This window comes from Vidua macroura, chromosome 9 (assembly GCF_024509145.1).
Source record: "Vidua macroura isolate BioBank_ID:100142 chromosome 9, ASM2450914v1, whole genome shotgun sequence".
In the NCBI taxonomy this organism is placed as follows: Eukaryota; Metazoa; Chordata; class Aves; order Passeriformes; family Viduidae; genus Vidua; species Vidua macroura.
The window spans coordinates 22713911-22741711 of NC_071579.1; the positions used below are offsets into that span (position 1 = coordinate 22713911).

The 27801-nt window shown below is 45.2% G+C and overlaps 1 protein-coding gene across 1 annotated transcript; it reads left to right on the forward strand.

Annotated features, from left to right (window-relative positions):
• The first annotated feature begins 42 nt into the window (after positions 1-42).
• On the forward strand, positions 43-27801 carry DMAP1 (DNA methyltransferase 1 associated protein 1). Its single transcript, XM_053985589.1, has 10 exons — positions 43-95; positions 468-623; positions 3225-3316; positions 3715-3910; positions 8206-8364; positions 9457-9624; positions 10488-10673; positions 13531-13602; positions 24588-24660; positions 26482-27801. Exons 2-10 carry the CDS (start codon positions 522-524, stop codon positions 26826-26828), a joined length of 1395 nt encoding a protein of 464 aa, XP_053841564.1. The 5' UTR covers positions 43-95; positions 468-521; the 3' UTR covers positions 26829-27801.

Here is a 27801-nt window from a genome sequence, read left to right on the forward strand (position 1 = left end):
CGGGCACTTCCGGGCGCCTCTTGGCGGGAGCGGAAGCGGCGCTGCCCGGGCCGCCGTATGCGCCGCACGTCCCGGTGGCCGCGGAGCCGGCGCCGGTGGGTGCGCGGGTCCCGCTCGGAGCGGGGCGGCCGCGGCCGCGCGGGGAGCGCCGCGTCTCGCACGCCCTCCCGCAGGCCTCCCGGGATCCCCCCGCGGGGCTGCGGGCCGCGGGCGCGGCGTGCGGAACCCCCGGGACCCGCCGGGTGCAAGGCCCCGTTGTTGGGCCTGGCGGGGGGATGGGAGGCGGCCGAGGGGGGTGTGTGTCTATGTAGATATAAGTGTGTGAGTGTGCGTGTGCATGTATATGCGTGTGTGTGCGCAGATATACGTGCGTGTATGTGTATACGCGCGCACCTACGCGTGTTTGTACGAGTCCGGGATACCCCCGCGGGAGTTAACCCCCGACCCCCGGTTTCCCGCCCTCCCAGAGCTGGAGGGGACGGACGGGACGGCGCAGAGAAGGCCAGAGGGCAGGCGGAGCCATGGCGACGGGGGCAGATGTACGGGACATCCTGGAGCTGGGAGGCGTGGAGTCAGAGAACACGGGCACCATCAACAAAAAGGACATTATCAACTCGGATAAGGTGAACTGCAGTGCCCTGAGGGGCTGCGGCGTGATTTCTGGGCGCTCACTGACCTTGCATGTGGTGTTTGGGGTGAATGTTGGAAGAAAAGATGGAATTAAGCGTGTACCTTCTTAGTTACCTGTGCCGTGGCATCTGGTGTGGGATTTAAGCTGGAGCTGTGTAAGCCGTGTCCTGCTGAGCTGGGCCTGGCCCCAGGACATTCTCAGCTGTGTCCAAAACTCTCATTTTATGAAGTATCTAGCCCCAAAGCAAATGGAAATAATATAACAGTCTTCTTTTAGAAGAAAGAAAATATTGTCTGACTCGACTGAATGACAGAAGTCTTCCAACCTGTGTGGGGAAGGTGTGTGGGTGGGGTTTGGGACAACTGGGATGCATTGCCTGCGGGAATGGGGAGTGTGGCAAGTTAGTAAGCTCTGTTAAGGCTGTGTGACATGATGTGCTGCATTCTGTGTGGTAATGTGCTACAGTATCTTGTTGTCTTCTGTGTTTTAAATTTGGGCAAGGTCATGGGTTTTGCAAGGTGTTGGGACGGTCAATTCAGGAGTAGTTATGAGATGTGGAGGTGCTTTGAAATGAGCCCAGGGAGCTCTCTGGTACAGAGATGGTCTGATTTGAAGTAAAGCCTGTGTATTTGGGGTAAAAATCAAAACAAAACTGAACATACACAACCACCCCATCCCTAAAAGCACCTTCTGGCTGTCATTGCTTGCCTCTACTGAAACGTTGTCTCTGAGGAGGAACACTGTGGTTTCACTGCCTTGCTAGGGCACACAGTATAATTGAGGTAATGGAAAACCACTGAGTTTCAGTCATGTAAAGGCTGAAATGTTAAACTGCTGGTTATGGACTGTGTTGGTGAACAGTGTCTGGTGAGCAGCCTGATGGCTGGATTCAGCCTGCAGTGTTGCCACTGAGTGTTTGGAGTCGTGAGTTCTTTGATTTAAATGTGTTTGTGTGTTGGGCAGCAGAGAGCCAAAGGAGTACTGGTTGCTGGCTGTCTCTTTGGAGCAAGGACCAAGATGGTTTTCTCCTCAAGTTTACTGTAATGGGAAGAGAGAGGAAGAGAAGGTGCAGGGAAAAGTTCTGGGAGGCGTGCAGGAGGCCACTTGAACGAAACATTCTGAATTTCTACAAAGTACAGAAATGAAGCCAAACCAAAGGTGTAAGCTGTTATCACATGGAGAGTGCAAAGTTGCTAATAACAGTGCAGCTCTCACTCAGGAAATAGATCTGTTCTCAATTAGAAAAGAAACAGATTGATGTCTTGAAATCACAAGAGAACCATGAAGTACTTTCCAGTCCATTAGTGACTGAGAATGTTAAAATAAAAATTACTAGGCATAAAAACATTTAAATCAGCATGACCATGTAATTTGTTCTCAACTCCTAAAAGAGCTGGCTGAGCTGATCTCTGGCCTGCTGATATTAACTTTTAATAAATCTGGGAACTTTGGGGGAATTCCAGAAGCCTGTGTTCATACAGGGTGTGTGGTGACCTGCGGGTAACTGCCTTGGTTGGCCTTACATTGCTGCTGGGCAAAGTGATGGGCACACTAGGAGAAAGGTGCTTGACTGGGGATGAAAAGGTGCTGATATAATGCGTGTCTGTCATGAAGTTTTATGGAAAGTAGTTGTCCAAGATGATAGTGACTTATTTTTTCAGTGGAATCTTGAATTTGCTTGATAAAGGTGACTGTATGGATTTAGCACAATTTATGATGCAATGTTAGTTTTACTACTGAAAAATATTCTGATTTAAAATTTGGTAGTGATATAGTAAGCAAGTACATAATAGTAGTGTCTGGGGTAATAGTTATAAAGATGGTACAGTTAAACCAAATGCTCAGTAAACTTTTCCCTCTTAAAATAAAGTGTAACTTCTTAGTGTGGCTGTTACTGTACTTACCTGAATCCAAAGCTGATCACCTGATACAGTTGATTACTGATAAACTTGTATATGGGTATGAGTTGGACTGTGTCTTAGAAACCATCAATTCTGTCAAGGGTTTAGGGGCCAAGCTCAGTTGTGTACACTGAATTCCTCTTATGAAGAAACTGTCAAAAAATTGTTTGCTGTGTAAATGGGAGAGCACAGCTGGGACCAGAGAACTTTGGTAGGTGACACTGGGGGTTTTGCCAAGGGGCTACTGCAAGGGTGTAATCACAGATGGTAAAAACTGAAGCTGCTGCAGAACAAAGTGACAAAAACTATAAAAAACTGGGAAGACATTTCTTACTCGAAATGTAGAGAATCACGTTATTAAATGCATTAATATCTCTGAGGGAGGACAGTGCTTGCCTAGTAAGAAAAGACTTAGTGCACCAGCCCCTGCAATCTATAGCCAGATGTTCAGCTTGGAATTTAAGTGTGTTATCAGCAAGAGCAAATGTGGGTACTGGTGAGCCCTATCACTGAAAGTGGGTACATTTTGTCTGTCAGCATCTTCCACCAGGAATAGGCACTTTCTTGGAGAAATTCAAGGTGTTTAAAACCAGATAAAAGTAAAAACCATCACAGGGCATCAAGTTATATAATTTTAATGTTCCCTCAGGAATTTCTACCTCTGAATCTAAAGTGCAATTTTTTTGTTTCAGAAAAAATCCAAGAAATCTTCAGAGACATTGACGTTTAAGAGGCCAGAAGGAATGCACCGAGAAGTTTATGCACTTCTCTATTCTGACAAAAAGTAAGAGCACGTGGTCATCTGGGCAGGTTGTGGGGTGGCCTGGGCTCTTGGTGGCAGGGCAGCATCCTATGGAAACCAGGGGCAGTCTCACTTCTTAGATTGATACCCTGTTGTGCTCAGCCCATGCTTGTGCCCTTCTCTTAGTCATGGACAGTGTCTGTTTTCTCTCTTCTAAATTTGAGGGGTTTGCTTGATATAGGAAATTAATGTGATACAGGAAAAACAGTCTAATGCAGACAAACCAGTGCTCTTAGCCTTTGTATCTATTTCTTTCTTAATCTCTGCTGGGAATAGCACCTGCTTTTATATCTGCAAAAAGAGCTCTGAGTCTGGAATCTCTTTGGGTTTGTCTTGGACTGCTCCTTGCTTCTCATTACCAGCACTTTTCTCCACCACAGGGATGCACCTCCGCTGCTGCCAAGTGATACAACTCAGGGTTATCGAACAGTCAAAGCAAAACTGGGCTCCAAGAAAGTCCGGCCTTGGAAGTGGATGCCTTTCACCAACCCAGCAAGGAAAGATGGAGCAATGTTCTACCACTGGAGGAGGGCAGCAGAGGAAGGGAAGGATTACCCTTTTGCCAGATTTAATAAAGTAAGTGGGAGCACTTGCAAACAAAAGCATATATACAGCAGCTGGAAAATACCCTTCAGTCAGTTTCTTGGCTGTCCAGACAGGAAGCTGATTCTTTCAACACGTGAAGGCTGAGTTAGATTTGGTAATTGCATTTTGAATTGCAGCGTGACCTGCAGCCATGTGACCATGGACTGATGTCTCCAAATCATTCAGGCAAAGCAGGCTTTGTATATGGTCAGAGCTTGGTACAGACCCCGGTGTTTCAGGTGTGCAGTCATGGATTTGGTGAGGAGAACTCGTGATACCTCCCTCTGTTCCTGACCAGCACCCTCCCCCTGATTACAGGCTCAGGGTTGTAAAAGGTATTCTATTCTGAGTGAGTAATAAAAGTCAGAAATTCTGCTATTTTGCTCATTATGAAAAAAATGGCTTGAGCTTCATGGCCAAAAAGGTGGCTAGCAACCTCTTGGCCAGATTCCAGCACAGATGCTGAATTACTTTGCGTTCCCTCTGAAATTGCTCTCGTGGTATCAGTGTGGTGCAGTCCCCTGTTCTTTGCATCTTACATTAAATTGTCACAATGTGTTGTTGTAATCTCCTGCTGTCTTTTGTCCCAGATGTATCTGCTTTGAGTGGCTGTGCCTTTTATGTGTATGCACAAAGAAAACTACATCAAGATTTATACTTCAAAGTCAGGACCTCCAAAGTTAGGAAGGAGCGGAGTTATGGTGCTTCCATAATGTAATTTAACTCCCTTCATGATGCAAATATGAAAGAGTGAGAAAACGTGATTCCACAAAAGCTCTGCTTGTGTGTAACCGTATACAATATTTTAAGTTTGTAACCCACAGAGCATCAGCTCTAACAAAGCTTGGCTTCCTGCAGAGTTAAGTGGTTGGTTGACCTTATATGTTAGAAGGCTCAGGCTCTGACTGATGCTTTTCCTGTAGCTGGGACATTGGTAAGAGCCTCCTGTGGTATCTCTTCTCTGATGTCTGGGGTGGAAGTCTGAAGTATGACTCACTTAGTCGAGGCACCTACCTAGCTCTCTGAGTGAAACTTTGTGAGGCTAATTGTCTCTAAGACTCTACTGCTGGAACTGGTTTTGGCTGAGTTCAACTGAGTTTATCAGAGGGGGCCACACATCACATCTGGGTGTTCTAATTATATGATTCTCGTTGCCTTAACTTTATCAGGTACTGTGAACTGACAGGCAGAAGGCTGTAACCTTTAGATTAGTGGTACAGACCTCTGCCATCTGCAAATGCACAATTACATAATATCAGGAGCAAGTTGTTATCCTTGTGGTGCTGTAGTTGAGAAAGTTGAAGGCACTGGTGAAGAGTTTTGCGGATATTTGCTTTATCAGAGGAAATTTACTTACTTTTCCAGGCTTTTTCGTGGGTTTCTGCTCACATACTTGCTGCCTCTGCCTGAATCTTTCCCTCCCCTTGGCATGAGCCTGTTTTCCTGTGTAGTCTGTCCAGTTGGTCGCTCAAGCTCTTTAACCAAGCTCCTGGGTCACTGCTCAGTTGTTTTCCCTTTTCTTTGTGCTTCCTTCCAATACAATTCCCTCCTCTTTGTTGTGAGATCCAAAATGTGAACTTGGGTTTCACCATGTACACTGGGCCTTGTTTCAGGGTGTGAAATAGGAGTATAAAAGCAGCTTTGCTGGTGTTAGAGCAAAGCCCTCTCTCAGCCAATACTGTTTTTTTTGGCTACCATCAGTAAAGGCTTGGCGAAGGAGTATGAGAATGGGGCAAATACATATTTTCCTGCTTTCTGATGGTCTTTGGCTTAAGGATTTCTTAATTTGAAATTTGTGTTTAATAATTCTTGCTAGGTACATTCAGGGCAGAAAGCTGCTTCATGAGTAACCCATGCTAATGAGTTCTTCAGGTTAATTTTGTGTGGTATGCAAAGGTGCTTTCCTCTGCTCATTTCAAACTGCTGCCTTGAGGTTTAGTCCCTCTGAGATCTTGTGTTACATGATGTAGTAAATTGTCCTTGCTGTGTACTGTGTTCTCTGTAGTGTGACATGCCCTCCTGTGCACTCTCTTGTTCTCAAATATCCTTTCTTTTGAAATGTGTGGACTAAGAGTGAATGTTCCACTTATGAAAGCATGGTGGATTTATGTGGGCTCTTTTTCTCTATTTCCCTCATAATTTTTACTGTTTGGTTTGAATTTTTACCTCTATTAGGCATTGTGCTGATGTTTTCACAGAGCTGTCTTGTGGCTCCAGGATCCTGAGCAGTTTCAGCTAATTTAATACTCATAATTTTGTGAGTTTATAGTGTGAAATGTTGGACTGAGAGAGGTTTTCTGGGCCATTGAATCCTCCTCTTGGCTCTTTCAGGTCCTCACACAGTCCAGTCCTTTTCATAAACTAATCAAGTTCCTTTTGAAAAGCACTTGGCTTATCCTGCCCCTGTGCTTCCTTGGGAAGCTCTTCTAGACTGTCTTTGCTTCATTTCATTTCCAGGTTAAATTTTCCGTGTTAAATTGGCATTTCTTTGCAAGTCAATTTCTTTGTTCTTATTTCAGTTGTTCTTTTCTTCCCGTGAGTATTCCTTTCATTTCATCTAACATACTTGAAGCCTGCAGTCAGATTCTCCTTCAGACTTCCTTTGCTAGGCTGTGTTCTCTTCCAGTCTGCTGTAGGAAGACAGGCTCACCACCCCATTACTCATGCTCTTCTCTGTACTTGTTTCCATTTCAGTGCATCTTTCCTGACCAGGGATCAGCAGTGTTGTAGTTGGTATTCCTGCCAGTACTCTTGTTGTGCAGTTGAAACACTGCCAGTTTCTGCTGGAAATCCCTCTCTGGGGATCATATTTGCCTTTTCATGGTTATGTTGCATTTGAATGTATAGTCAACCTGTGGTTGGCTCAAGCTTTCCATCTGTTCCCACCTTCTGATTTCTTTCAGGGGTTCTCACCTGAGCAGCCATGAATGGGGCTGAGGAAGTATTTTGGAACTGCCTTTGCTCTTGTCACATTCTCTTGTCTGATGAGACATCTGCCACCTTCCCTTCCATCCACTGCAGAGGGCCCATCTGGCTCTTCTCCGTGTGTGTGCTCCTCTAGAAATTTTGTTTCATGATGTGCATGAGACATCCTTACAGTGTTTGGTAAGATGGCTTTGCTCCTGGTGGAAGTGGTACTTGAAGGTTGAGGTTCAGTGCATTCCCAAGAGATCTGCTTCACCTTTGAGTTTCTGTGTGTAAGTGATAGAGGAAAGGCAGTAGACCTAAAGAAGGTGTTGTTTGAAGGCTCAGAAATGCTCCTCCAAGCTGTATGGAGTTCATGAGGATGAGTTTCCTGGTGACAGGACACAAAACCATAGAGGTGTTGAAGCACATCTTCTTGCATGCACACTGTTTTCTTCTGGAGGCAGGATCTCCTCAGGCTGAGCAAAGTTTTGCTGCAGGAGGAAGGGAGTGAGGGGGAATAAGGGAGGAAAGCACAGGCTTATTTACACTTGCTTTACCACATGCTAGGATTTCCCCTAATATAGTAAGTATTTTTGCTGTCTCATTAGTACTCATGTGACACTTGTGTTCTGGATAGAGCCCTTGCAGAGCAATTCCAGTCTGGGGACAGTACTGTGGGCTTGGTCCTTTAGGCACCTGGGACGCTGTGAGAGTTGGATTTTCATTTGGCTCTGTCATTCTGCTGGGGAAAAGATCTGGGGAAGGGAGGGACAAAGTTATTTGCCAAGTTTATGGCCTTCAGTTGTACAGTACACAGTCTTTCAGATCTTCATGATGCTGTCTGCACCAAACATAAAAGAAATAGTCTAAGTATCAAAGCAGAAGGTGTGCTAAAGGCTGGGGATTACTGCTCCTTGTCTTTCCTGTTCTTCCTGTACAAGTGAGCATGTCCCAATCCAAGTAAAGAGTCAACTGTCTGAGCACTTTGTGCCAAGGTATTGGTTTTGCTGTATGGGAGGAATGCAGGGAGGCTGGCTGAATCTTGGTTTCACTGTCATGTTAGCCTGAAATTTTGAAACCCAGAGTCAGGATGTGGGTTGCTGACCTCTGCCTGTGTAAACCATCTGAAATAGGTTTCAGCCTCCTAGGCAGTAGTTCCTGGTAGGCTTCCCTGAATGTCACATTATGGCCTTGGAATCACACATTGCTCCATATCAAGTCCTCTCCCTGCTCATCAAGTTTCCTATCGGCACGCGTTGCTCCGGGTCCTGGCAGCCCCCTCCTGTCAGTGCTGTGCTCATGCTCTTGGCTCAGGTATCTTGGCAGTGAGGAGGGCAGTGCTGCAGGAGAGCTACCATGGTTTTCTCTTCTCTTCACAGACAGTGCAGGTTCCTGTCTACTCAGAGCAGGAGTACCAGATGTATCTCCACGATGACGCGTGGACCAAAGCTGAGACAGACCATCTCTTTGACCTGGCTCGGCGGTTTGATCTGCGCTTTGTAGTCATTCATGACCGCTACGATCACCAGCAGTTCAAGGTGAGTCCTGGGGGCCAAGTTGCTGCTAGCAACCTTCTTCTATGGCATGTGCAGGGTTTTCTGCGCTTGAAAGACCAAATTACCCTTTATATCAACTTAATTAGGGGAAAATAATGAATTATTGGCATCAAGGAGTATTGAATTTCCAGCACAAGGCACTGCTGTTTGCTTGTTTGTAATTAAATGCACTGTGACTTGTTCTCATTCCCTGTTGTGTTTTATTAGAAAGTTAGGTTTGCACCTGCCAGGAAAACAGCTTCTTGTTCCTTTGAAGATAAGGCAGCTGGGGAGTTTGTTTGAGCAGGCTAGGTGTTCTGGATTTCAGTCTAGGCCCTTGGAGAAGGATCTGTCAATGAACCCTTGGAGCTGGGACTTCTCCCTGGTGCTGCTCCTGACTTGTGGTTTGAGATGGTACAGGTTTCCATCATCTCTGCTGTGAAACAGGGACCATCAGTGATTTAAAATTGCAACCCTGGTGTCATGATTGATGATCTACTATACTGGTTCCATGCCTCCTGGTGACATAGGGAATGATGTGACATCTACAGAACAGCTCCTTGTTATCCTCTGAAATGCTCACATGAAGAGCAAAGTAAAATAACAAGGGTATGCCCAGCTGAGCAGCCCAAACATCTTTTGTGCTTGGGTTAATGGACCACAGCTCAGACTTCATGAAATCATGGGCAGTGAATTGATGCAGCTGATACCTTGGCTGTGACTTGAATGACCATTGTCTGGAGCAACTTGGAGACCTGCGCATTTGTTGCAGTTTCCTGCTTGCAGTCTTTCTCCTCTCAACTCTTATTGCATCCTTTTATCTTCACTGCTGGGGATGCTTCCCTGCTGTATTGTCTCTAAACCCTCAGCACTGTTGGATCTTTTGGTGGGTATTTTTAAAGCAGTAGCTGTGAACCCGTGGCAGTTAATTCATGCAGCTCACTGAGAAACTGGGAGGGAGGGTCTCTGCTAGGCCTTCCTCCCAGGCACTGTCTCTTGTACTGTATGTGACATCCTTGTGGTCCTTAGGTGGCTACTGCACAAGGTTTTGCTTAGTTCTTCCAGAATGTTGTCATCCTGTGATGTCTTCCACAGAAAAGGTCAGTGGAGGATCTGAAGGAACGGTATTACCACATTTGTGCCAAGCTGGCAAACATTCGTGCAGCTCCGGGCACAGACTTAAAAATCCCAGTGTTTGATGCTGGCCATGAGAGACGAAGGAAGGAACAGCTGGAAAGGCTTTACAATAGGACACCAGAGCAGGTAACTTGGGAAGAGAGCATCACTTCTCCAGAAGATTGATAAGTTGAATCAGGAGGTGTATGATGCAGGCCAGAGGGTGGGAAAGGTAAAGAAGGGCTGGACAAGAAAAAAGCAACACCTGAGTACAGCTTTTGTTGGATTAATTTCCCTTTAAGGAGTTTAAAAGGACAATAATTGAGAAATCTGACTATCCAGGAGAAAGGCCTACATGAGCAGAGTAATGGTCTCTGGTAACTGCCAGGATCTTCTCAGTGACACTGACTGTATTAGTCCTCTGATGGAAGCAAATTCTTAATGTTTTGGGTACCAGAGTCTCGTGGAGAGAGTATTATTTATTTGAGAGTATATGCTTTCCAGAAAGCATCAAAGACTAAATCTACATGCTTATTTCTTCTCTATGTTGAAGCTATATAATGGTCCTACAGTTTAGAGATTAAGAAAGTGTGTCCTCCATAGGCTGGGGGAGAGCATCCTTTTCAGTTAGTTCCCTCCAAGGACAAGTTCATATGTGAGGGGAGTTTTTTTCTTTTCACAACATTGTATTTGCAACTACAGCATATTTGGGCTTTTCAACCCTTCTGCCTGTGCTTTTGGTCTCTGGAAGAGGGGATTAGTAATTTATGGATTGTTGAAGGGTGCATCATAAATGTTGTATACAGTACCTACCAGATTGTAGAGTGGCATTGCCGTGGGTGCAGGGTAGGGTTATAGAGTGTAACATGCTCTACAAATCCAAGAAGTTAGGCAGGAGCATAAAATCATTCCCGGGCTGGCCCAGGGCAGAGCTGCAATCGGTAGATGGCCCCCTTGCCTTGCCAGGCTTCCTCTGCTCTTTGACTGCCCTGACGTGCTCTGGTCTGCAGGTGGCAGAAGAAGAATACCTCATCCAGGAGCTCCGTAAAATTGAAACCAGGAAGAAAGAGAGAGAAAAGAGAACCCAAGACCTGCAGAAGCTCATCACAGCTGCTGACACCACCACTGAGCAGAGGCGTGCTGAGCGCAAGGCTCCCAAGAAGAAGCTGCCACAGAAGAAGGAGACAGAGAAGCCTGTAAACATTTATCTTTCGTTTTTTTTCCCTTTACCCTATTTATGCTCTGGCTGGGTAACATGTTTTCTGCAGCAGTCCTATGGGGATCAGGCCTTTTTAGGGTGGGGGGAGTAACTGCTGGCTGCCTTCTGGGAGATGTTTTTTGGTTACATCTTTGGAAGGCAGATTGGTGTAAGGCAGCCATTGTCAGAGTCCCCTGGTGTGCTCTCGGTCTCTCCCCCATGTGAAAAATGCTGGTTTAAATCCTGTTTCTCTTTCTCTGCCTGAGAAAAGGGATGAAATAATGCCAACTGTTAATGCATCATGGCAAGGAGAAGCATCTGTCTCCCTGTTTCTTCCAAGTGTATTCTGTTACTGCTGTGTAGGGTTGGCCCACAAACCCATTGTCTTTCACCTGCCTTATTTTTCTAGTTCAAGTTTTCCTTTCCTCCCCAGCTCCTGGATCTCAGCAGCATCTCCCCATGCTCAGTACATGCCCCTCTCCTGGTCCTCAGCTGTGATCAGAGCAGCCCTGCTGTGGGACTCTTGTATTCTGTGAGCTATTGCTATTTCTCCATGAGCTGAGCTGCAGTCTAAGGAGCCCAGAACACAGCTTTCAGTTCACTTTTGGTGCTACCTCAGTTTCCCTTTCTGGAAAGAGGAGGACAGCATGGACTGATCTAAATTCAGCACCTTTAGTAGGAAAGGGCTGTTAAAAAATCTCAGATGTTTCCAGGGAGTCCCTGGGAATTCCTGTCCCTCCACCTTGTGAACAGAGAGCACTTGAGTAATTTTTCTCCAAAAGATTCTGTACACAGATGGGGGAGAAGCAGTGAATTCTAGACAGTTATTGCTTGAAGTGTGCCTAATGGCCACCACTTCCTCTAAACACTCTTTTGGTGTGTCGTGTCCCATGTGTGTCCCTGCTGTGTGATGAGTATAATATCACTGGGCACCTTGTGCATTGAATTCCCTAAAGGGAAAGCTCAGCCATGGCTGGTATATCTCCCTATGAAGAAAGCAGTTTGTCACTGGTGGGAATGAAAAAAAGAGGGCTAGAGAACGGGGCTGGAAAGATGCTGAGGGTGCCAAGGCAAGGGAATCCACCCCTAAATGTTGGCTGGGGTCTGTCTGCAGGCATGTAGTGCATAGGCACACCAGGGTGGGCAGAGAAGCAGTTTCTGTTGTTGCACTAGCATCATTTCAACCATGACCGAGTCCATTAGGAGTCAATTACTAACTATAGCCAGGAAATGTTAAGAAAAAAATTGCATTTTAACTAAGAATTTGAATCGGGAGCTGCATCAGCATCATTTCAACAAAGGAAAATCATTTAGCAAAGAGTCAATTGAGGTTGAAGCGTTTACAGCATGTACAGGCTGTACAGGCACATGAGGCAAAAGAACCCATTTAATTGCTTATTGCTGAATGCAAGTCAGAGTTGGCTTGGCTGAGGCAGTGATGCTGATTTCCCCACGCTGCTTGTGTCAGGGTGTTCAGCAACAGGCTGAGGGACAGAGTTCAGGGAGTTTGGAAACCAGCCTTCATTCAAAAGAAGCAGAGAGGATTGGTTTTTAATTGCAGCCTTGTTTGTCTCTAATAAGGCAAGCAGGGGGGCTATATCCTACCAAAGATCAAAGTGATCTCTACAAGTTCATTAGCCCTGTTGGTAGTTAGAGAATACTTTTTCCTTCATGGTCATGTTTAGGAATCTTTTTCCGGGTCCTCTGTTTATTGGACAGACAGCAGATAACTGAAATAATCTTAATGCCTGGCCATGCAGAGTGGTTTGCAGGGTGCCACCTCAAGACCAAGACCTAGAGATAACTGATAGGGATGTGAGAGTTATTGGCAGGGAACTTGAGAAATTGAGTCACTGTCCTTCAGCGTCTCTTATGATCTTGGGGCAGCCCTGGCTGTCTCAGCCCTGTCTGGAACAAAGAAGGAGCAAGCTGCAGAGCCTCTCTGCAGAGAAATCTGGGAGCAGCAAGGCAAATGCTGTCTCCAAAGAAATGGGGAGATTTGAGGTGGCTTAGTTTTGGAAAAACGCAATTGTGCATGTGTTTTGCAGAGGTTGTGGCTATTCTCAGCTTGAATCATAAGTATTGCTGACCCATTCAGGGGAACCCAAACCATTCAGTGCACAGATAGCCTGGTTTAATAGTTTAAAAGTCTGTTCACCTTTTGCTTTGCTCATCAGCACAGATTTTTAAGGGATTGTATTTATTTTTTTCCATTTCATTGCAATGCAACTATATGCTCTACAGTTAGCAGCAGAAACATGAAAGTTTGCTGCATTTTAATGCTGTGCTTAAAATAAGAAGTAAGAAAGAAAACTGTCTAATGAGTGGACAAATGACAAAACATGTATGAACAGCAGGCCTCCCTGGGAGGGGGCAGTCCTTGCATCCTCATTAGTGGCCTCATGTCTGTACAGATCAGAGGTTTCTCAGCTCATTCCTTCGAAAGTTTACAGTCAAAAGGCAAGATTTAGGGAAGTCCTGGGCTGTTTTGATCAGTGAAATGGGTCAAAGTTGGATAAAGATGATACTGTGAAAATATGTATAAATACCATGTAGGGTCAGGGTTTTGGTGTGGGTGGATGTAAGATGCACTGTGCAGAGCAGTGTATTTAAACCAACTGACCAAAAATGTTTGAGCTTTCCAAAGATGCCTTGAACTGGAGTATTTTTCTCAATGAATTGGTTGGGATTTTCCCATTGACTGGGATTTTCCTCTTGCCTCAGCTCTGACATGTGGCTGTGGCAGGTGGTTCTCTGTCATAGGAAATGGTGTTTCCCCTTCAGATAGTCTCTATATGAAACGTTGTGTTTCTTGTGTTTCCTCCATCAACACATCCTGTTTCAATCTCTTTCAGGCTGTTCCTGAGACTGCTGGCATCAAGTTTCCTGACTTCAAATCTGCAGGTGTCACGCTGCGGAGCCAGAGGGTAGGCTCTTGTCCTGTTCCCATGGGACCTCTGTTAATGTCTTTCACTTTGCCTGGCTCTCTCCTCGTCCTTTTATAGCTAAAGAAAGTCAAGTTCTTGTCTCTAAAATAAGAAAGGAATTCCACAAATGTGGAGACTCAGGAACCTGGAATGCTGGCTCTGTGGAAGCCAACTCATTGCCTTGCAGAGGCACCTGAAGTTGCTGCTGTTTGTCACTAGTGTGCCTGCTCTGCTGTTAGACACCTCTAACAGAACCAAATGGAGCTGTCTAGTCCAAACAGAGCTCACAGCCAGATCTAATAGGCCCCTTGGAGCATGTGTGTTACTAGCTGAGAGGTTCTTTTGGAGTGGTTTAGGCTGGAAAGGACCTTAAAAATCATCTACTTAAGGTGATTAAGAACTGGATGTTCAGGTTGTGTCTTGAAAAAAAAACAGAAACACACAAACACATCGAATTTTTAGCCTTTCTATTTACATTATCTTAGAAGATATTTTTTGGAAAAGCCCCTGTGTTCAGTCTGTTGCAGAGATTCTCCTGAGTAAAGAACTTTCTTGCTGTTCTTGTATTGCTTTCTTATATCAGCAGGACTTGACACCTGCCTCTTAGCCACAGGTTTTGGGATATCAAGTAACTTAAACCTGCTTGGTCAGCTGAATGTTTTCAGAGAAGTTTTGATATCAAAATTCTGTGTGCCCATACAATTATTTTTGCTTTTTTCCCTAGCTAAAAAAAAAATAAATAATTGCTTTATTATAGCAAAGTTGGATAAGTACATTCCTTGCCTGGCATCCTTGCTTGGCATAGTAAATTTAAAAGACTGTTTTTATGGAATGTTCTTTTTATATCAGACTGGTTTCAGATCTTGCTGGCTGTTAATAGAAATGTGTTTGGGATAATGCTGCTTTGATGTACTGGTGCATGTGTGTGTTAGATAGAGGCAGGATGCCTCAGCAGGGTCACTGCTGAGGGGCCCCTTCAGTGTACCAGTGCCACCATCCGCAGGATACGTGTTTGAGTGAGGGGCTACAGCCTTGAGGAAATCACAGTCCAGAGACAAGCAAGATTGCAGTGCAGGTGTTGAGATGTATTGAGACGTGGCAGATGTGTTCTCTGGCACTAAGATAAATAGAGTAATTTATGGAGATTGATTTGGATTTTGGAAACTAATAAGTAATGGTTGATCTTTTCTCTTTTTTTTACTCTCTCTGGAAGAGAAGCTGAGCAATAATGTATCGGTGATGGAACCGTCTGGCAAAGCCAGCAGCCTTTTTGTGCGCCAAACAGGCAATTCAAATCCCAGCCTTCATGAAAATGGGTGCTACATGCTTTTATCTGTTCCCTTTAATGCTCACAAGATGCAGTGTTAAGTTGAGGCATGGCAGTCTGATTCAGCAACTTTTAGCCTGCAGTATCCAAGCTCCTGGAGTGACCTAGAGCAATTTCCTATGTTCTTGAAATTTTTAAGGAGATAAATGCTGTTCTTAGAATTACCAGTGGTTTGTGAATTAAAAAGATGGTTTATCACTGATCTAGGTGAAAAAACTACACTTTGGTGTTTGGAAATGTGAAACCTACCTCTAACCCAGAAAAACTAATTAGTTTGTGGCTTTTAGCCAGTCACCTGGCTTCCTTATCCAAGCCTTCTCTGTTTTTAAAACGGGAGCTATTAGAATCACTTGCTTCACAGATGCATGATGAGGTCAGTATAGGCCTTTTGAACTGGCAAGAGGTGCTGAAGTGCCAAGTGTTATGGAGTTGACAGTCCATGCTAATCCAAATTATTTTACTTCTGGGATTTATATGGCAAACCCTCTGATCTCCAGTGATGTGGAATTGATCAGGGTGGAGGCATACTAGAACTAAGTGAGGAATTGGAATGAAGTGCTGGAAATTCATACTCTGGCAACATCCAGCATAAGATGTTTTGCCCTTAGCACATTGAAAAATGATTTCTAAAGCTTGTGCTGTCCTGCAGTAAGTTCTTTTGCCTGAAGACCTAAAAAGTTCCTCACCTAAAGGCTTCTGTTGTCCTCCTTTATTTCATACTTTGCTACTGTGCTTTATGCCTTTGTGGTTAGGTGAAGTTGGATTTTGCAGTGAGATCAGGGCTCAACCTCTGTCATGTGTGAAAAATGTACCATATCATCCCCAGGATAATAGCACTTACTCTTTGATTAGAGATTTTTTTTTTTCCTGAGGATTTACAATTAGTCTGAAATCTGAGTTAAAATTAATTTATAGAAATGAGTCCTTGAAGAAAAAGTTAGGAATCCGTATTCAACTTAATTTGTTCCCAGTAGGTTTTATGACAATAGCCGTGGCTCTTCAAATTCCCCCTGTCATTACAGCTTACACAATCTTATGGACAGGCTGAATTTGAAGACTGGCTTTTTTTCCTCCTGTGAGGATTAATGGTCACTTACAGCCATTATTCTTCATAACCAAAAGTTTCTCCTTCAGCAGACGCTGAAGAGTAATCTTCTGCAGTGACTTCCACAAGCTGGCTTCTCTCAGACTGGCCTCAGTCTCCCATTGTTCTCCGTGGGACTGTGGCCACAGGCAAAGAAGGCCACAGCCCCTGTGCCCTTGCTCTGCATGGGATTTCCCTCTGCCTCCTGACAGCACAGACTGCAAGTTTCTCTAAGCAGTGGGAAGCTGGGCATTATGAAAAGCTTCCTCTTAATTCAAGGCAGTGTATTGCCTTGGTGCCACTGAGAACAGGAGGCAGTAGCAGATGTTTGGAAAGGGGTGAGCCTTCTAAGAGTTTCTTGAAAAGAATTTTAGACCTTTGTATTTGATGTTAGTAAAACAGTGTTATGAAAATAACATCAGAAGTGTATTATTAATCCTAAGCATTACTTCTGGAAAACTTCCTGTTATACCAGCTCTGCTCAGTTGGGAGGTCAGACTGCCAAAGAGCCAGAGGAAAAGAGAGATACATAGGGAATTTGAACAGGGAAAGGTGAAGAAAAGACTAAAGGGAAAGCAGGAAGCTCTGAGGAAGGAATGCTTTGCTGTGGATCTGCCTGAAGGAAAGGAAAATGGGAGCTTGGACTTGGATCTTTTCCAGGATCCAGACAAACAAACAGTAACCACATGTTTGTGATCTGGGCATGATGTTGCTTCAGCAAGGCAGAACTGAGTTTGTTCTGATTTCACCACAGTGTTTCTGTACCATGTATGTTCAGCTTTCTTTTAAATTTAACCTCTGTCTTTGACTTTGTTGTGTTCAGAGCTGTTGACTTTGGCATACTTAACATCTCTGCAGTGTGTTTTAAGTTCTCTCTCAGCCCTGTCTGTGGATTTTAACTTTCGATTCTGGTAATGCTGTTGAATTGTTGCAGCAGTGCTTTTAGGAAAGAAGATGATGCATGGAAAAGGGTGGATGTTTGTACCCACTCCTGCATGTTGAGGTGTGTGTCTGTGTCCTTGCTCACTTGTCATGGGTTTGGAAGCAAAGGAACTGGAAGAGAATTTATTGAGTGGTGTCTCATCTGGAAACAAAACAAAACCTTGTGATGAGAAGATGTTTGTGGAATTCTCAGTCTTCAGAAAGGACTAAGGGATGTTCCAGCTTAGTCACTCAAAGCTGGCCTCCTCCCCTCAGAAAAGGCTTCCAGCCAGCAGCCTGACTTCATCTGCTTAACTGGGATCTTGTAGACAATTTGCCAGTTGAACAAATTAAGAAAGAAGTAAAGGATGGAAAATTACAAGTAGAACTTTAGTACCCATAGATTCAAATATTCACACTCGTCAGCTTTTAAATGTTTAGTAGGCTTCTGAGCACTTTTTTAGCACTGATTAATGAATAAGAATTTACTGTGGATGTGTGGGGAAGCATGTGTTTGAGTTCTTCCATTTTTTTTCTTGGAGTGCAAACTAAGTGCTTCCTCCAAGTCCAAGGTGAACGAGGAAGATGGGGTTGTTTGTATGTATTTAGACATGTTTATTCTCTGTATTTGATCTGACCAATAATTACATGGCCAAGCACACTGGCTGTTTACCCTGCATTGGAGGCTGCTGGCTCTGTTCCTGCTCTGTCATTAATGCAAACCCAGGCTTCATTGGCAGTGAACATGTGACACATCTGTCTGTCCTCTTGTGATCAATACTGTCCCTTCAGAGGTTCAGCTTTTGGAAGCTGTTCCATAAAATACCAGTTATTCTTATTTGGATTTGATAAATTTAATTACTTGAAGCAATTAATTATTTATTTGCTTTGTATTGATTGCACTCTAAGGCGTTCTGACATCAATCTCATGGAGATCAGCACACCCTTATTAGGTGGGGAAAGTTTATGTTTCCAGGTCTGACCATCCCATGGATTAGTTAGCTGAGATGTGCTTGTTGCTTCTGCTAGCAATTTTTCATTAGTGAAGTTGTATGTTTTGCACTCTTCAAGAGAGTGGCTGGGAGTAATTTCCACAGGGAGTCTGACAGGTGTAGAAGGGAAGTAGTTCTCTCATTTCTGTGAATAAAACTTATGAAGAAATGATGCTGGCTGGATCGAATTCATGTTGTGGCATTGCCATCTATTTGTTGTACTATATGCCCTTTAATTAGGGCCAAGAGAGTGCTGGTGCATTTCCTAATCAAACTCCTGTCTGTAGAGAATGAAATAAGATGAAAATATTGGTGTATTTATTTCTACAGAGAACTGTAAAGGATACAAAATCTTGAATGAACTAGAGAAGGTGAATCCAACACATCTTTTCCTCCATTCTTGTTTTTAGCTAAACCAAAAGGCACTTAATGTTAAATTGCTGAAAGAAAATCCATCCATCACCTTTTTTTGTGGAGGTCATTGATGTGGGAGAGCATCTGGACCAAAGCCATAGTAGGTTCTCGGGTATAAGGAGAGCACTCTGGGTACAGGAGTGGGATCACTCTGGGTGCAGGAATGGGATCTTCAAAATAAATTGCAGTTCTGGAAAGGACACTCCATTTTGCTGCTTCTATTGAATCATCCAGTACCAAACAGCGTCCATGCAGTATGAGGCCTCAGGGACCTTTGTCAGTCCTGGATTTGAGAAGCTTTTAGCACCTTTGTGTGCCTGTAGTGACACAGTCTGGAGTGTCATTCATCAGCCAGTTTTATTGTGTCTAACACGTGCAGAGCTCCATATATATATCACTTTTTTCTTTCATTAGTGTAACCAATATAATGATTGGACTGTAATTAGTCACTGTGGTTGTTTGTATTTGTGTAAGTGGAGATTCAGTTAAATTATTTAAGAGAAAAGCAACATCAATTCAAGACTAAATGCATGTGTTGCTACACTTTGCTGTGTCTGATCTGGATGTTTACATGATGTTCTTGTACTATGGTAGAGTGTCCTTGGAATTCCCCCTCCTGTGGCCAGTCGTAGGGTCCTCCCTGCAATCACAGCACACACTGTTGTGCTCTTGATTTGTTTCTGTCAGATGCAGCTTAGAGGCTACAGCCATTTCCATTTTCTGCAGGTCTCAGCTTTGTCTTCATGCCTGTAGTGAGAGGCAGGGGTAGGACTATCTGGGGATCTGCAGATCTGCTTAAAGCAACTACTGTAGTGTCATTCTGGTAATATATGCTTTTAGCATAAAATACCCCCAGTAAAAATGTCCTGTGCAGTTCTTTCTTCTGCAGCACTTCAGTTCCATGCAGTGAAGCACTTCAGAATTTCAGAAATGTGCAAGTTCATATCTAAAACCGAATTTTTTAGCTGAGGTTTTTCAAATTCCAGAGCTTTAAGACTAAATGTACTTAATATGGTTCTTCCCTTCCTTGAGTCTTAAAACTGTACAGGAGTGGAGGCTCTCTGCTCCTGCAGAGTAGATCCATGGAACTCAGGAATGCTTGACCTTAAGGCAAAAAATGCAAAAAACATTATTCATCTGAAACTTTAGCACTCCTTCCTGGAAATCCACTAAACCATTCAGTACTCTAAAGATATCCATGAAGAAAGTGCCTAATGAGAAAGTTTTCTTGCTGCTGAAATCCATAAGGAAGGTGGTTTTCAATGTCAGTGAGCTGTATTATAATGCTGAACAATACTGGTGCTGGTGCATAAAGCCACAGGTACAGCCGTACAGGCTGTACAGGCACAAGTCAGATGTGTGGAGATTTTACGATTACTGTTTTTAGGACAGTTCTATTGTTTAGGGTGGGGGAAGGCTGATTTTAAGAAAAAGCTTACCTTAAAATTGAATTAAAATGAAGTGCAGCATCAGGGAGGGTACATGTGCAAAATTTAAATAACCACTGATTAATTTTAAAAACCTTGTATTTTGATGGTAGACCAAACAAAAGGTTTCAGCACAAAAGAAGATTTTTAGAGGAGGAGTGGGAAGTTGGGAGCATCAGAAAAGGAGCATTTATGAAGAAAGTGATGGATTGAGAGCAGGATATTTAAGATGACCACACAAATGCAATCACTCAAGGGCCCTGACTGAATCTGTAGATCCTGCAGACCTCTTCCATTCCTACTGCAGATCCCCATGACAGCCTCTACCTGCCAGGTGGTGATGCTGTGAGACATAACAGGACTGTGTTGCAAGCTCTGATATTATTTTGACTTCATTACTCTACTAAAATAGATTCAAATACATTTATAACTATGCTTAAAAGTATTAGCATAAATCATGAAAACTGAATGGAACACAAAAATAAATGAACCAAGTCCGTTTGGGGAGGCTATATCTTCAGTTATTTCTTATCCTGTTTGTTAATTTAATGAATTTTGCCAATTAGCAATTAATTTGCAGTAGGTCTCCTAGTCATTAGTGTGAATTAGCAAGGTTTTGTTGGCAGAATGCCTCGAACATTAAATAAAAACCCTGTATCATGCAAAACCTCAAGGGTACTCCATGGTGAGATCCTGTACAGAAATTGAACTGCAGAGGGTTCACCCCAGTTCCAGCCCTTGCTGTGAAGGTGTGGTGGGTGTTCTGTTCTGATCTTTTTAAACTGCATGACCCAGCTCTGGAGCAATGTCCTCTTCCTTCAGGGGAGAGCAGGGCAGGGCAGTGCCCTGTATTCCATGTCCCCCAGACCAAGTGCATTCCAGCAGAGGCTGTGTATCCCAGGCTTCTTTCTGCACAGACAGGCTCTGGTACTATGGCTTTGTGGTGTTGACTCACAATTTTCTGTAGCTCTTTATTTTTCTCTTGGTACACGCAGTTCATGTGTTTAATGCAGGTTGTTTATAGCAAGGACAAAGGATTACAGTCCTTAAATCAAAAGTGATGTTGGTATAATTATAAGCACAGGCTGGTGCTGCAAAGAGGGCTGTAGGGAGAGGCTGTCAAAGGAGAAGAGCATCCAAAATATAGTAACCTCAAAAATCCCAGCTAATCAGTTTTCTGATGGGAGCAATCTGTTTCCCAGGTATTATTATTATATGGGGACTTTAAAGCTAATAAATAACAATAATAGTCTACTATGAGGAAGGAAAGAAAAGGGCAAATGCCATTCACCTCAGAAGCTGTGGTTGCTCACTGGAGTTCTCTGAGGAACATAATTTTCCTCAGCCCCTGTGGAGGCCTCCATCCATGACAACACCAAGAACATCCCAGGAGCTGTGGTGTCAGCAGGAAGGTTGCCTGAAGGGGTGTTTTCATTAATGCAGAGATATGGCCCACAGAAACCACATATCCCAGTGCAGACACCATGAGCCAGAGAGCTCTTCTCTGGGCTGCTGGCTGGGACTTGTGGCCTCTGCAGATTGCTTCATTCTTTGGGAATGAGGGGCAAGGGAGCACCACTTCCAGCACTGTGCTGCTTCTGTGGGTATTTGCTTGAAAGGCCAAAACAAAGAAGGGCTTCCTGAAGTTAGCTTGGTCTTATCAGAGCTGTACAGAGCATGAAGACTTCTTTCTTGCAACAAGGCAGCCCAGCTAACGGACCTTGGCTAACAGATTATCAGCAGCGTTTGAGTAATAGACTGCTCATTTAGTTTTAATACATTTTGCATAGAGAGCAATCAGCCTTCATCAGTCTTAGAGATGAATTGGCTTAGCCAGCTAAATTCTAAAGATATTAGTCCGACAGCAGCCACATAAATCATAACATTTTCTTAATGATGGTAAAATTAAAATATACTCTTGCTTTGAGAAACCAATGAAGCCTTCCTGTTTGCAGGCCAGATCCTCCTGCCTGAATTAAAGGGAAGCTTAATTGATGTGGTTTTAAACTAAACTCAGTCCCACTCTTCCTCAGGATCTTAAGTGTTCCTTTCTTTGAAGTTAAATTAATTTGTCCTACCTCTCCCTGTTCCATCCTCTAATCTTCAAGAGTGTCAGCGAAGACCAGACTCCTGTGGGACGTGATCCAGATGTGCACAACATCACAGTTGAAGGCTTTGCCAGGTTGTTTGCGTTACCAGCAGTTGCTTGAACTAGTGAAGGCCTCCCAGGAGGAAAGCTTGTGCTCTTCCTCTAACCAACAAACCAAGACCTCCTGTCTGTCTACCTAGCCTAGCCAGGGATGAACTTTTCTTGTCCTTTGTTCCTGAAGCTGGCTTGGTGCCCACCGTGCTTTTGCCAGAAGGGAGTCCTGCCTTTGGCTAAAAAGGCTTCAATGTCTGGTGTTGGGGCAGGAGTGAAGACACTCTCAGGGCTGTGATAGTCACACAAGTATTCTGTGCCCACAAACTCTTCAGTGGGGAGATGCTGGGCTCATTGTGTCCCCCAAATTAAGGGAAGTACCTTCTGACTAGGTCAGTCCATACATCCCCAAGCTGTGGCAGAGCTGGGTTTGTCACCAATTTAAATGTTCTGTATGATTCCTCATGGCGCAGAACAGTTCTTTGGGCTGAATCCTCTTGCTTTCAGGGATAACTTCCTGATGTTCTAGACTGACTACTCAGTCTTCTGCTAAGCTGTGCAAAGTGACCTTTCCTTCCTTGGCATCCTGCTGCTAGCTGCAGCATGGCACCCATGGAATAAACAGAACATCTCCTGTCCCAGTGCTCTGGGCTGCCTTATCTTAGGGCTCTATCCTCTCCTTTTTCAGGAGAGCCTGTGCAGGTAGTCTGTGAAGCAGAGCTCTTCAGAAGACCTTTTTTAGTGAGTTTCTGCTCAAGTTGAGACTCTGGGCTGAAGACTTGACTGAAATCCAGATACGTGATAACTTTGACAACCTTTCTTCTGCTAAAACAATAATTTTGTGGTGAACTGCAAAGAATCGGTTTCTTTACAAGTAGGAAAGAAGTATGAAATTGACTGCTGTGCAGAAACCCCAGCACTAAGCCAAAGACTTTTGGGGTAAAAAAAAAAAGGGCAGAGGCATCCTATAGTCCTTACCTGTGCTAACTGTTTGCATGAAGGTGTGTGTTTGTTTTATCTCTAGTGCTCCTGTTGGATTCTCTGGGTCAGGCTGGTTTCTTAGAAATCCTCCCCTAATAGTCCTATTGGTCCTTTGCTGGAGTCTTTTTTTGTGGTGCTAATATCTGTCAAAAAGGTCCTGGTGCTTCTCAGCATATACCGTGAAAGGCCCATTCCCCTGGGGTGCTCTGTGGCATCCATACTCTGGTTTCTTGGCTGAAGTGGTGTTATGGAGAAGGCAGGATCCTTCTGCTCCTACACAGGTCCTACACTGGTGTTGTGGAGCACCTGATGGGACACAGCCATAGCTGAGTTAAGGTTAGAGATCTCACCATTTGGGGATGTGTCTGCATGCAGTGCTCCTGCATTCAGAGGAATTAGGAAGTTCCAGGTGGAGCCTCTTGGCATTTTTGTGTTGGAGCAGCAAACACTGAAAGCAATGGGTCTAATCTGGGAGACTGATGTTGGGCTGCCTGCTTCGGGCAACTTCAGCCTGTGGGAAGTAAGGTGACCACAGGCCCTCCCAGTGAGCTCTCCTCAGAGGCCAGTTCTAAGGTGGAGTGAATAATGTTTCTTCCTTCAGGTCATTGCCAGCCATGTTGCAGACTCGTGGTTGGTGGACTCATGGCTGAGGTTTGGGCCCCTGGTCAGTAAGTGGTGGGTGCAGGATGGCTGCAGGATGCTCTTGCTTCCTGGCTGCTCAATGGCCTGCCAGGCAACTTGGGTTGGTGATTGGGATCCCCATGTTGAGGCGTGAGGTCACCTTTCCAAGGTTGGATATGGAAGGGCAGCCCGTGCCTGTGCAGAAGGGTGTTTGTCAATGCAGTATTGAGAACCATTTCTTTCCTGGTGCATCTTCTAGCATAGCCAAGAGCTTTAATTTTTTCTTGAATATGTCCGCAGGGCTTGGGAACCTGTTCTCCCTGCCATATTGTGCCAGCTGCGTTTGTGCTGCTGGTAATCTAATAAATGCTTGGTCTGAGCAGCTAGCACTCCTGCTAGAGCCCAAATGAATGCAGAGGAAGGACCCTGCTAAGTGTGTGCATTCTTCCTCTCCTGGCCAGCTCCAATTCCCTTTCATAGCTCACATCTGATGCTTCCTCTCTCACCTAGCCCCTCAGCTCCGATGTAAATGTGTGTGCACACTTCCGCCAGTCAAGTAACTGTGCTCTCTCTGTCTCTCCCCTTTGTTACAAAGCCTGCTCTGTAAATGAATCCCACAGGTCTGGGGCTCAGCAGGTAAAAGGAGAAGTGAGTCTGTTAGCGCATGAGTCTAATCAGGCCGGCTAAAGCGTATAAAGTAGGGCAGCATTGCACATTAGCCGCTGTGTAAATGAGCCCTTTGATGGGCTGGGCACCGCGGGAGAGGGTTTGAAGCCAAGAAGAACTTTTGTTGTTAATTCAGTGACACATGGAAACTGTAAAACAGCGTGTCTTGCACACACACGAGAGAGAAAATAAAAGCCCTCACGACCGGGCTTTTCAATACCTGCCCTCAGACCTAGTCTGAAAACTTTCAGCCCCTGTCTCCCTCTCTTACCACTTGATTTTCCTTTCTCTCCCTTTCTTTTTTTTGTTCCCCCTGCACTATAAAAAGAAAAGCTCTCTTGCCTTTTGAACTAGACGGCTGTGAGTGAGGGCTATCTCTGAGCTGTGTGGCTCTGTTACCTTTGTGTTCCAGATGAAACTGCCAAGCTCGGTGGGACAGAAGAAGATTAAAGCCCTGGAGCAGATGCTGATGGAACTCGGAGTAGGTGAGTAAAGGGGGCACGCGAGAGAGAAAGAGACACACAGAGCTAGCCTTTGTTCTCGAGATGGGCTATTTTTTCCCCTAGTAATACAGCCAGTTTCTTGAATAACAGTATGTGAATGGTTTTTAAAATATTTTATGTGTTAAAAAAAAAAAGAGAGGGTAAAAGCCAGAACAAGATGCACAGGGTTTTTTTTTTTTTTCCTCCCAGTAGAAAAATCTTTTAAAAGAGCCTTTGTTTCTCTCTTGTTTGGGCCTTTTTAACTATCAAGAGAGGCAGCGCAGTATTAGGAAGGCAAATCTCAGCCTTGCCAGGAGAGGTACTTCTAAGTGTGTTAGTGACCACGGCACGCGCATTGTTCAGGGCTGCCCTGTCTTTCTTTTAAGCTTCATTTCCTCTTAATTTACTGCTCACGGTGGCAAGTCCAAAATGCATCTGGGACTGTTCATCCCCCCTTTATAGGTTGCATGCTGTGTGAAAATCTGGAGCATCTCTGCTGAAAGGCGAATAAACACACATCCCTCACTCTTGAACTCGAGTGTCTTAGCAGCTGAAAGAAGGGTTCACTTAACATGTACAATACCTGCTTGTGGCTAGAGGGGGAGAAGTGCAGCCTATGGCCAGCGGCTGCTCTCCATGCAGTGGGGACAGTTTGCAGGTATTACAGGTCCCAGCATGCAGTCTCTTGATTAGACACCTGATGATCCCTTTCCCCCCCACTGTGTCTGGAGAGACATTTAAAGGTAGGAAAAGAGAAAAATAGAAAGAAAAATAGAAACCTTATTAATGATTTACAAGAGATTACTGAGCCTGTTCCCAGCACTGACTTCTGTTAAGTCTTGTTAGTTTTTTGGGCCAACTGGCTTATGGCTCGATATGTTGTATTGGAGACTGTGCCATTCTGAACGGCTCCTGTGGCTGGTGAAAGTGTCTCAGCCAGGATGGTTTCCTGTTTCTGCTGTAGAACTAAGGGAATTGCTGTTTGTGCTTGCTAGGGAAGCCTGAGGGAAGCATGTGAGTGCTTCTTGGAGCTCACTTTCCATGAGTGTAAGGAGGGGTTCCTGACTCCCCACTCCTGCCTCACAGAACTCACATATCTTGAGGGTCTCTTGTGGCTTCGCAAGAGTGCAGAACCACACCTGGGCTTTGTGGGGGTGAACACAGTGCCAGCAGGAAGGAGGTCATGTGGGCAGCCCTGCAGACAGGGGCCACTGCTGTGTATCAGGGCAAACTTGCAGAGCTTCATCCTTTCCTTCTGCAGAACTTGCAGCTTTTCCTGGCTCTGTGTGTGTACATGGTGGGTGCAGCAGAATGCAAGGTGTGGGGAGGTGATCTGATAGTTGCTGCTACAAACAGATCTGTAACACAGCAGCAGAGCAGGTCTCTGCTTTGGACCTGCCCTGGGAGGAGCAGTAAGAGAGGCAATAGAGCTCAGCCCCTCCACCTGTTGTTGGTGAAGGTGTAGGGAGCAGCAGGAGCTCTTCTGCCCTTTGCAGCAGTGTGGATCCAATCTCTCTGCAAGACAGAACTCCCTTCATGTGACGTGGTGGGTGGCAAGATTCAGTTATGTGGTCTTCCATCATCCTTCACTTGCTGAGTCCTGGACTTTGCAGGTTTACCCTTAGTCCTTGGTCAGAACCAAAGGACAGCCTGAAAAATAGGAGTGCAGCCCTTAGGGATACCAGTTGCTACTGATCCATGTTATTGGAGCGAGGCTCCTGGCGTATCTTTGTGGGAATGAAAGATCAGTTGAGACCTTTATAGGGATTTTTCATTGGAGGGTTGTAGGTCTGGGTATTTAACAGGGGGTGTTTTTCTCCCTAGATCTTAACCCTATGCCCACAGAGGAGATTGTACAGATGTTCAACGAGCTGCGGAGCGACCTGGTGCTGTTGTACGAGCTGAAACAAGCCTTTGCCAACTGCGAGTATGAGCTGCAGATGTTACGGCACCGCTACGAGGCCCTGGCTAAAGCTGGGAGCATCGGCCCCCTCAGCGTGGAAGGTGCCCATCCAGATGGCCAGACAGGGCTCGGCATCGAGGAGGGCAAGGGAGATACCAAGGACCAGATCATTGATGTAGTAGGAGCACCACTGACCCCCAACTCGGTGAGAAGGAAGGTCGGGGGGGCAGAACAGGGCGCACTCAGGTCTCCGACGCAGATGCCCTGACAAGCGCTGGGGATGCTGCCCTGCTCTCCTTCCAGGCATGCGCATCCAAGGGAGCAGAACACGCCTGTTCCCCCCCAAGTCCCAGTGCTGCTCTCTGGGCTTGTCTCCTGTGCTGGACAGTGTTCTTGGTGCTACAGGTGGGGTCAGCAGGGCTTTCTACATCCTGCATGCAGGCAGATGGCTTGGTGTGGGTGCCACTGTGGACCAAAGCGGTGAGGCTTTGGGTGATGAGAGCTTGTTCTAAGGCAGCAACAGTACAGCTGCAAACCTGAGGCATTTTCCCTCTAGACACAGCCTTGTAAGGGTTGCTCAGCAGAGGGAAGCAGGTGGGGAAAGCAGTCTTCAGGTGATGAGACATGACCTGCCCAAGACCCTGGAGTCAAGCAGTGGCCCTGCCTGGAGCAGGAGGCTTGGGAAGGACAGAGGTGTTTGAAGAGCAAAGGAGGGTTTTTATACCCTACTTCCAGTGCCAAGAAAGAAAAGCCTGGCCTAGGGCTTCTTCCAGTGCGAGCCCTGTGGCAATGTCCTGTGCATGTACCTCTGCAGGATGTGAATCACCGGCCTCTCCTCCCTGCCTCCAGGAGGGCAGGTTGCCCAGCCCCTCACCACTGCCTCAGGGCCAAGGGTAAGCCTGGGGATCAGCTGAGGCTGCTTTCCCCTCTGTGCAGTCCCCTGGCACAGCTGAGCTGAACTGCCTGATGAAAGCTGCCCATCTCCACACCGTGGCATCCCCGACGCCTCCGACGCACTGCCCCTGGTAGCGGCACAGACCTTTACTTTCTAAAATGTATAATGTATTGCAGGATATTGAGAACACCTTATCTGTCAACGGCAGAGGCGACACGTTAACCTGGACTTGAGTAATGTCCTATTTGATTGTGACAATGTTGAGTCGTAAGGAAGAGTTCCACTGAGACAGGTTCATGTTTGTAAAGGAGTCTTTTGAATTATTATTTTTTTTTTCCCTACTGCA

What these genes read in the sequence shown, in the direction of transcription:
- DMAP1 (XM_053985589.1), top strand. Translation starts at nt 522, where the DNA reads ATGGCGACGGGGGCAGATGTACGGGACATCCTGGAGCTGGGAGGCGTG. An exon ending in ACAATAGGACACCAGAGCAG is followed by an intron (nt 9,625 to 10,487) that starts GTAACTTGGGAA and finishes TCTGGTCTGCAG; the next exon opens with GTGGCAGAAGAAGAATACCT. An exon ending in TCACGCTGCGGAGCCAGAGG is followed by an intron (nt 13,603 to 24,587) that starts GTAGGCTCTTGT and finishes TTTGTGTTCCAG; the next exon opens with ATGAAACTGCCAAGCTCGGT.